This window comes from Vidua chalybeata, chromosome 4 (assembly GCF_026979565.1).
Source record: "Vidua chalybeata isolate OUT-0048 chromosome 4, bVidCha1 merged haplotype, whole genome shotgun sequence".
In the NCBI taxonomy this organism is placed as follows: domain Eukaryota; kingdom Metazoa; phylum Chordata; class Aves; order Passeriformes; family Viduidae; genus Vidua; species Vidua chalybeata.
Window position 1 is genome coordinate 67490997 of NC_071533.1, and position 10147 is coordinate 67501143.

Below are 10147 nucleotides of genomic sequence, written 5' to 3' on the forward strand. Positions count from 1 at the left end.
GCCATCGGTTCTGCATCCTCAAACATTTATGGGTAATGCCTGCAGAGACACAGCTGATGGAAGAGGGTAAATTTTATAAAATGTGAGTGGAAGAACGTGAGCTGGACGCACACGAGTGTCCTGCATTGGCTCAACGCTTGCTGAGGTCTGAGAGCAGGTTGGCAGAGTGGAGAAGAGGTGCAATGGTCACTGAGATACACAAGTATGCAGTTCCTGGCTCACTTAGGGACTGGATCTTTATCTCTCAGAGGTGTTGGGAATCCCTCCACTGGTCTTAGATCAAACTCAGCAGTCCAAACTCCAAATAAAGCTGTTCCACACCTGGCGGGATTGAAGCAGGGCAAGACTGACCACCTTGTCCTTTTCCTAGTGTTAATCTGCCCTTTCCCTCCCATCACGGAATTAAAATCAGGAGGAATTACCCCTAAAGCCAGGAAGATGGTATCTGTGCTGGGAAGGGGCGAGGGGGAGGGGGGAGAGGCAGGAGTTGCCACCCGCCCACTGGTCCCAGTGATTGCACAAAGGGCGCGTGGCCACTGCCGGGGCAAGTACTTGGTCCCGATCCCGAGCACATGGAAGTCATCTGATGTTTCGTCACGGCTTCATTATATTTTGGATCAGGCCAGCGGTTTGTCTTGCATCACTGCCCTGTATGTTCTGCAGGTAGCCAGTGCACAGGCGCTGCCAACTATTTTGTTTTGTGAATAGCCTGCAGGGATGGCCTTAAATCACGGCAGATGCCTGTATGTTAAACAGCTGCAATTTCACGCTTAACTTCGTTGTGGATGTTACATTCCTCGTGAAGACACCTACATTTATGCCCTAACTGCACACAGCCCCCAACAAAGAGCTTGTGAACTCGGCAGGAATGAGGGAATGCAGCGCACTGGCTACTGGATGATGGATTCTCCTTTCCCAGCAGCAGGAAATCGGGAAGGATTCCCAGAAGCGCTGCCTGGCCCTCTGGCTGACTGGTCCCACCTCTTCACTGGCCAACAGTGCAAGCAGGTGCAATCCCATTAGAGAAACTGATTTGCAAAACGGACTGAGCCTCCTGCTAGCTGGCACCCGCTGGAACCAGTCCCGCCTCTTTTACTGTTGCAAGCTTTTATTTTTTTTACCAAACCGGGCTGAAAAAGGACAGTTGCTATTCAGACCGTTGAGAAAAACAAACAAACAAAACCGACATAGACCCCACTCTGCACAGTGAGACTCCAAGAAACTGCAAACCAGCACAGATATGTCTCCTTTGGGCGCAAAGCAGGTTTTTTCCCACCCTACTGTGCTGATTAAATTGTTCCTAAGTTTTTAAATCTTTTATCCCAAATGATGTGAAAGAAAAACCTGTCTTCCACAGAGTTTTAAAATACTTCAAACATACTGATGAACAACCAGGCCAATATCTAACAATTGTTAATATTTTATTCCCGACAGCTGTTCAGCCTGAAAAGTTTCAGTAATACACTAAAAACAAAAACAAAACCAACAAAAAATTCAAAACAAATAAAACAACAAAAAGGAAGGGAAACAAAGTAAAATAAACTTTAACAAAGTTTAAAACACATTATAAATAAGTACAGCTCCAGAGCATAATTTACAAATATAAAACCACATAGAAACGTATGTACAGAAGAGTTACATTACGTACAAATATGTATAAAAATACCCCAGTGTTTATTCTTGTGCTAAAGCTGCATGGCTAGAGTTATCTTTGGTACTAAGCTCAGGGAAAGAAGATTGTTTTACAAGACACAGCCCTGCTGTGCAATATGCCAGGCACAGGAAGACCCTCAGTGAGTTTGAGGAAGTTTTGGGTGGGTGTTTATACAGGGTACTCCCCCTGTGCATTGCATATTGCAGGATCAGGGCACAAGCAAGGGCTTACAGAGGCAATTGCTGGCAGAAGAGGTTTTTTAATACATTGTACAAGGCACTTCATAAGAAATCTCTTCATTTTTTTTCCTGCTCTCTTCTAAGACTCACTGGATGTCTACGCTTGGCTCTTGCCAATACCACTTTATGGCTATGGTTTTTAAACTTCCTGTTCTACATTCAGGATTAGCAACCTCTGAAAACATTAATTCAGTTCACGCCTGCAGAATTTAGATGGCAAACCACCTACACCACCTAACGTTTTCCTGGATGTGGAAAAAATATTGCATCTGCATTCTGCTGGTGCTTAAGGGGTGTTCTTATTTTGAAAGGCGAGAAGATCAGTCTTCCTGGAAGAACTCCTGGGAAGCGTCCACGTTGAAATGCTGTTTGCAAAAGCGCATGGTCCAACTCCCTTTCCCTTTGCAGCACTGGCCGGCTGGCTGCCCCAGCACCCTACACCTCTGTCCCATCCCGTGTGTAGATGAGGCTGTTGACTGTGAAGTTGTAGTAGTGGTTGTACTGGGCTCCCTGGCTGCCGCTGCTGGGGTGGAAGGAGCTGTAGTAGGCAGGGGAAGGTCCCGCGACCCGCTGCAGCTGGTCTGGGGAAGGCACCTCCTGAGAAGAGCTGCTGGAAGGGGTGAAAGTGCCACTGCTCAGCTGTCCAGCAGAGAAGTTCCTGTGGTGCAGGTCACTGCTGAGACCCCCGGTCAGCCGGCTGCCTCCGCCGCTCAGGGAGCTCATGCCGCTGAAGAAGGTGCTGAGACAGCTGGGCGTGGATGAAATGATACTGGAGGGAGAGGAGCTTTTGGGATGGTCCCTGGCAGAGGGTGAGGGGTCCAGCTCTGGGGGTGGGCTGTTTCCACATGGTTTGCCTGTGGCTGGGATGGGTCGCTCTTCCTCGGCCTTCAGGCCCCCCAGAGAGGAGGCCGCAGAGGCGGTCGCGGGGGCGTTGGGCTCAGAGCGCCGCTTGCGTTTGCGACGGAAGTTCCCGTTGTCAAACATCTTCTCACAGTTGGGATCTAAGGTCCAGTAGTTTCCCTTCCCTGGTGGAAAACAGGAGACACAAGAGAGAAAGTCAACTTCTGCGACAGTAAGCCCTGCTGCTGACAGATAAGCAGCATCCATGTCTTGTCCAACTGACAAAGAACCCACATCTCTCCTGCACCTGCTCCTTCTCCCTCTGTTGTCCAGGCCATGGATCCAAAACCTGTCTCTGGACATTTCCACCTCCATCCCTCCCAATGCCCAAGTGATCCTTAAGGGCACATAGAAGAGGAGAATCTCCCATCCTAAAGCACAAACAGATCTGTACCTCCAACCTGGCTTGCTCTGGCTGCCTCACAGAAGCTGGGCCACTTACAGCCATCTCAGCAGTGGTGACAAGGCAGTGCCCGGGCCATGGCTCATGGAAAAGCTGATGGAGAGGTGGGCTGGTGCACTCAGGCACTCCGAGGGGACGGCAGGCCCACGGCACTGAGCTGCGGGGGCTGCAGACAAGCTGCCCCTCGAACAAGCCTCGGTGCGGGGTACTGTGGTGGCATCAGCTGTCCCCTTCTCGCCTCCTGCCCACGGCCGGGACGGGCGCAGTGACCCCACAAGGTCCCGAGCGGCTCCAGCCCGGCACGTCCCGGCACCGCCGGGCCGGACCAGCGCTGTCCGGGCGCGCCTCCGCCCACTCCCGGACACCGGCTGTGCCCCGGGGCCGGCCCGGGCAGCGGCGGGCAGGGAGGGGAGCCGTGAATCACGGGCCGAAGGAGCCGGGCCTTGCACAACCGGCGCTCCCGGGCTGCTCGGGGAGGGGGCGAGGGCTGGAGCGGCCGGCCCCCGCCTACACCTCCCGCGGGGCAGCGCCGGGCCGGGCTGGGGCGAAAGGGAATGGTCACATCACAGCGCCCGGGTCAGGGGACGGGGGAACGCGGTCTCCTCACTGCGCTGGCCCCGAGGGGACGGGCAGCGCGGTCCCATCACTGCATCCGACTAGAAGGGATGGAGAAGCGCGGGCTCATCATAGCGCTGGCTCTGGGGGACGGGGAGCGCGGTGTCGGGACAGCGCCCGACTAGAAGGGGACAGGGGACCCGCCGGCCACGGGGACGCTGCCGCCCCTCTCTCACGGCGGTGCCGGTGTCCGCACCCGCCGTTCCCCGCTGCCCAGCCATCCCTCCCGCCCGGCGCGGCACCTCACCGGGGTCGTCCTCGTCGCGGGGCACCTTGCGGAAGCAGTCGTTGAGGCTGAGGTTGTGGCGGATGCTGTTCTGCCACCCGGCCTTGCTGCGCTTGTAGAAGGGGAAGTTCTCGGCCACGTACTGGTAGATGTGGCTGAGGGTGAGCTTCCTCTCGGGCGCGCTCTGGATGGCCATGGCGATCAGCGCCGAGTACGAGTAGGGCGGCCGCACCAGCTTCAGCAGCTCCTCCTGGCTGGCCAGGCTGAGCCAGCTCAGCTCCGCGCCGCCCGCCGACGGCGAGCCGGGCGCCGGGGGCGAGCCCACGAGCTGCCCGCCCCGCGAGCAGCCGTACGAGGCGGGCGGCAAGAAGGGCGCGGCGGCGGCGGCGGCGGCGGCGCCGGGCGGGCCCTGCAGGTAGGGCGCGGGGCTGTTCATGCCCCACAGGTACCCGGCGTTGGCGGGCGCCCCGTAGTCCCCCAGCGCGTACCCGCCCGCCCGCTGCCCCGAGGAGGCGGCGGCGGCGGCAGCGGCGGCGGCGGCCGCGGCGGCGGCGGCGGCGGCGCCGGGCGGGTGAAGGCTGGGCTGGGGGTAGACGCTGAAGTTCTCGCTGCAGTACACGGCCATGTCGGGGGCTTCCTGGGCGCTGCGGGGCTGCGGGGGCGCGGGAGCGGCCGCCGGCGCCGAGGCTCTGGGCTGCGCCTGCTGCAACTCACCGGCGCTCATAATCCCTGGCCATGCAGGGCGGCCGGCGCTCCCCCCCGCTCCCGTGCTCTCCCGGCGACACCCCCCGCCCCGCGGCCCCGGTGGCCCTAGACCAAAAACTCCCGGGGGGCTGCGGAGCGGCGCCCTTATAGGCGCTGCCGTGCGCCCGGACTCCCCGCCCGCGGCCGGGGCCGGGGCTGGGCGGGCGGCGGCGGCGCGCAGGGAGCAGCCAGTAGCGCGGCTCGGTGGCGGGCGGGAGGCGGAGGGGGGCAAGGCCGGGCCCCGAGAGCGGCGATGGGGGAGGGACCGGCGGGGGAGCTGCGGGAGGCGCCAGGGATTTGGCTCCCGGCAGCGCGGGGGCAGCATCCCCGAGCCGGACCCACCCCCCCCGTGCTGTGCCCGTCCCCCCCTTTCCGACCTGGGGGTCTCTCCCGGCGCTGCCCGGTCGCCCCCGCACCGGCCGCCTCCTCCCCGGAGCTGTCCGCGCTGCCCCGGCGCTCTGGGATGCCATCCTGCTTTCCCACGGATGCGATCGGCCCCGATCCCTTCGGCCCCGCCGCTGAGGTCGGAGAGGGATGAGCGATGAGCATCGCTGCGGTTCCCCCGACGGGAATGCCAAGGGAGGAATTCGCTTAAACTCTGTTCTTGAAGTGTAGTTTTGCCGCCCGTCTCCCAACGGGGAGATCGCCGTTCATTAACTTTGGATATGGAATTGCCCGAAATTAAACAAACAAACAAACAAACAAACAAACCCCACCGGCCTCTTCGCTCGTACCGCGGGCGGAACGGGCTGGAGGGCGCGGGGCGAGATTTAGTGAATAAAAGTTATTTTTGCCTTATTGCTCCGGGGCAGCCTGAACGGAAAGCGCATCCTTTTGCAGGGAAAAAGCTCTCGGTGTTCATAACGATCCCGACACCCGGGATCTACAGGGGCCAGCTCCGGCAATTCTTCTGTTCCGGGGCAAAGCACACGTGTAACAACAAAAATACGGTCAATGGTGCGGGACGATTTAGAGACTTTGTCTAAATACCAGGTACATGAGATGTATATTTCATTCCCCGTTCTTAAATGGAATGTTATTCTTGTTATTCAGTTTTCTGCTGGTAAAAATGCCAAAAAAATGCCCTTTCCTGGTGTGAGCACGAAGCGCTCTCTGCAAGCGCCGGGTGTCTTGGTCTGACAGCAGGATTTGGGGCAGAAAGGAGCGTTTGGGAAAAGTCTTTGCGTTTTATGTCTTCCATAAAATAGTTATAAAAGCACGTGTAAATCCGTGAAGCTTTCCCGAGCTGACTCCAATCCCAAATTTTCGTCCCCTGCGTGAATTGAGCAGGGATATAATAGCCGAAGGATTTTCAACTTTGTATTTCGTTTTAAAACAAGTGAGCAAATGGTTTTTGAGACAGAAAATAGCTGAAAAGTGTCTGGGTTAAAGAATTAGGATTCGGTTTTTTTTCCTTTAATCATAAAGAGAGGTGTTCGAGGGCTTTGTTGGTTTTTTTTTTTTTGTTGTTTTTTTTTTTTGTTTGTTTTCTTGGGTTCTTGTGTGTGTGCGTGTGTGTTTTTCTTTTTCTGTTGTTATTTTGTTGCCGTCACTGTTGCTTTTGCTGATTTTATTTTGCATTCCTTGGGAAAAACGCTTCCCGTGTGTATTTGAATACCCAGAACAGCAGGAGAAAAGTTTACATTACGTTTCACAAGGTGCCTTTTCCCTTCTCAGCTTCCTTCTCTTTAAGATTTATAACAGCTGCTCATCTTTTTTAGAGCAGGGTCGTGCTGGAAAATGCCGGTATGAAGTCTGACTGGACAACAGGCATCCAAACCAAGCAGTTTACGGGGAAATCACAGCTAGAAAGGACATTTAAAGGACAAGAAACAGGTAGACTTTTTAAAAGCAATTTCCCTCTAAGTCTGAACGACTAAACCGAAAATATTATTCTCTAAAATTACACAAATCTGTGTTTATCCGTTTGGCCAAAATCCCCGCGATCGTGGCAGGAGGGAGAGGAGCAGTCAGTCAGCAGTCAATTTCGCCGTATCGCTCGAAATTGAGGGTTTTGCTCCAGGGATTTGATGCTTTTGGGCAAAGGCAGAGCCATCTAGAGGAACAGCCCGGCTATGGCGAGGCTAGGAATGCAGTTTCCCTCACAGGCATGGGGTGCTGCCTTCGAGCTTCCCTTAGCTGATTTCTCTGCCTCCAACAAAGGAAACGAGTTGGAAAATAATGCTGAATTAGCTCTAATAAAAATGTGTGTCCTCAGAAAACTCCAGCTTGCTTTACCAAATAGTAAAGAATGTGAAACAAAAATAGCTTTAGAGAGGTTATTACATAGCTGGGATGGCATGGATATGCAAACCAACACTTAATTTAAAGAGTGGAGAGAATAAAGCTTTGATGCTGTGACGGCTGTAAAAACATTTAATTTTCTTAATGCATTTATCCTGCAAGTAGCATGCAGTGTTGCCTTGAAACATCACCAGCTCTCAGTACAGACCTGTTGCTGCTCCCTTCTGCCAAGGCATGAGGAGAGCATGAAGAGATCCAGCACTCTGCCTCACTGCTCTCTAAATGCTGCTTTTTTTTCTAGAGAGCTCTGGGAGACATTTGCCTTGCAGAAATGCACTGGGGAGCTGGCAAGAGATGATGAAACACAAAACTGAAATCAGTTTCAAGGTAGGAGTCTGAGGCTACTGTCCATCACTGGGAGCAGATTTGGGGCTGGGTTTCAGCAGCTTTGTTGGCTCTGTGAGTGGGCAGTGAGGGAGAGGAGCCTGGGTAGAGGAGCCTGTGGCACATCGAGCTGGGCTGAGCTGTATCCCCAGCCAGCTGGGGTTAAGAGCAAACCTCTCCAGCCAGCTGCCTTGGAACCTTGGCAAGTGTTTCAAAGCTTCCCAAGTGCTGCAGGAGAGCAAGATCCTCCCCATCCTTGCCTGGCGCTGTCCCCACTGTTGGCTCAGGTGCTGTGCCTGTCCTTGTCATGCACGCAGCACACACTTTTCCCCCTGCAGGAAGACACTGGCTGTGCCTCTGGGGCCCTGCTCCTCTGAACATGCAGGTACAGGCTCCACTTTCCTGGTGTGGATCTCAGGTGTGTGTGCAGCTGAACACAGAAACCTGAAAATGCTTCAGAGCTGAGCGCCCAGCCCAGCAATGGGAACAGAAACCTGCACCCACCTGGACCTCTCTCTGTTTCCCAAGGATGCTGAGCTCTGGGCACAGGGTGGGTGTTGGGGGAACAGAACACAATAGCCCATATTGGCTTCTACTGGCTTTACCAGGAGGATAGAGAAACCAGGATCCCTTCAATGGCTCCAGATCCCTGCAGGTTTGTTTTGTTTTGGCTGCACTTGCAATCTGAGTCTCGCTTTTTCCCCAGGGCTGGTGAGGAGCAAGGTGGTGACTCCGAGGTCCACACATTGCTCAGTAAAAATTCTTTTCTATCTTTCTCCACAGCGATTAGTGAAATTGGGAAGGAGTACTTCATCCTCAGAGGCAAGATGGAAAAATTATCTTTTCTCCTGAAGTACTCCAGTGTCTCTACCCTCAAGAACAATAAGGAATTGACTAAGAGCAGCTCAAATTAAAGATCTAGTATGCCTCCCTTCCTTAGAGCCAAGCATTTTTCTCCATTCCTCCCTATTAATATGCTATAATAACATCTCTTTTTCTCACTCAATCCCTGATTTGTACTGCAAATGGCTAACAGAGAATATCTGATGGTGTGCAATAGATTCTGTTGTGAATTTGGGAGGGGTGTTCTGTGTACGTGTACACAGCTTAAAGTAATTTTTATCCCTTACTTAAGGAGAATGATGTATATTCCTCCCTCTCTGTATCTAGTCATCTACTGGAGTGAAGAAATCTAATTTTGCCAGCTCTCCCTATGATAAGATCAGAGGTTTTCAAACCTTTTCTTGATTTTTCAGACTCTACCATGTTTCCTGGGGAGATGTCCTCATCCCACCATGTTTAGGCTACCAACAGCAGTCTTGGTTTGGTTTTGAGTTCACGGTCTCTGTTAAACTCTGCAGGCTGCAAACTGAGGGTTTACGTTCTGGATTATTTATATTAATATTTTCCCAGTGCAATTCTATGCTGCTGACTGTCACGGAGCCACAAAGCAAGGAATAAATCATAGCTCATCACAAGCTGTAGATACTGCAGCACTTTGGGCTGCTGGGAGCAAATCCTGGTTGAAAGGAGCAGTGCCTGCTCTGTGTCCACTTCTCACTGTTTTTTATGGCTGCTGTGCTCTCACAAGTGTTTCTGTGTCTGACTGGGGCACTAATCCGGTTTGAGAAGGACACCCTCTTCCCAATCCTTTTCTTTCCCCCTTTTTCTTTCCCCTCAGGTTAGCTTTAGCCTGGGCCTGCCTAGCCCCTTCCTGAGTGAGAGCTTGTTAGCGACTGATTAGCCGAAGTTTTGATAAAAGCTTCATTGTTTGTAACCCCTGTAAACTACCAGGAGCTGTACTCCCAATAAAAGTGGGATTAAACAGACACCTCCGGAGTGACACAGTTGCAAGTGGGAATTTCAGAGTTTTGAGGGACTGAGGGATGTGGCCAGGCTTCAGTAACTCTGTGTATCAGAAGTAATTTTACCAAAAGTGGGAAAGAAGCCTGACTTTTGTGTTTTGGGGGGAAAAGGAACCTGGTGGGAGACAGAAGGAAGTCACCTGTTTGTGGCTGGGTTAAGCACACGCTCCAGGGGTTTGGAAACACGTTTGCAGAAGCTCACAGCACCCTGCATTCCTCCAGCCTCTCCTCAGGCTTGAGATTCATAAAAAGTGTTTTAAAATCCTCAGTCTGATCACATGAATTTAACCCTTCCTCCTTTTATTTTTGCAGCAGTAAAAAAGTCCACTTGGCAATGACGTGTGCCTGACTCGGTGCTATTGGGTTGTGTCTTTTTTGGGAGGAATGTTAAGCAAGGGGCTTCTTCCCTCCTGCCTAGAGCAAGAAATTGACCTGGGCTGAAATAAAGCATCTCTGTGGTTTTTAAATGTTTTTTGTCTGTAATGGGATATTTGAAATAGAGCTTGCTGCTCTAGGCTGGTTATTCTGTAGTGATCTCCCCTATAGGGTAAGGTAAAGGCCAAAATCTTTTGGTCCTAATTCATCTGAATAAGCCACCTCCACTCTGGACTGAGTAATAGAAACAGAAAAAACATAAGTTTATGGTCATCTAAGGTAAAAATAATCAAAACTATTAGTAGATAAAGGCAGTGGCTGCCATCACCACACCACAAGGAAATGGAGGAGTATTAAATTAATATTTCTTTTCCATGTTTGTCTGGGGCAGAAAAAATCAGATAGTGTGTTAGTTTCAGGTGCTGACGAAAGAGCATTTTGAGCTCCATTAATAACTAGGAATTATGGTAAATAGCAGCCACATAAATGAAATATTTT

General features: G+C 52.6%; 1 protein-coding gene and 1 long non-coding RNA gene across 2 annotated transcripts; one reads left to right on the forward strand and one right to left on the reverse strand.

The window, feature by feature from the left end:
• Window positions 1-1433: 1433 nt before the first annotated feature.
• On the reverse strand, window positions 1434-4761 carry FOXI3 (forkhead box I3). Its single transcript, XM_053941551.1, has 2 exons — window positions 4059-4761; window positions 1434-2918 (listed from the first exon to the last, which is right to left on the reverse strand). Exons 1-2 carry the CDS (start codon window positions 4759-4761, stop codon window positions 2329-2331), a joined length of 1293 nt encoding a protein of 430 aa, XP_053797526.1. The 3' UTR covers window positions 1434-2328.
• Window positions 4762-6512: 1751 nt separating this feature from the next.
• On the forward strand, window positions 6513-9874 carry LOC128787424 (uncharacterized). Its single transcript, XR_008430717.1, has 3 exons — window positions 6513-6617; window positions 7327-7412; window positions 8193-9874. It is a non-coding gene; the product is annotated as an uncharacterized LOC128787424 (long non-coding RNA).
• The last annotated feature ends 273 nt before the right edge of the window (window positions 9875-10147 follow it).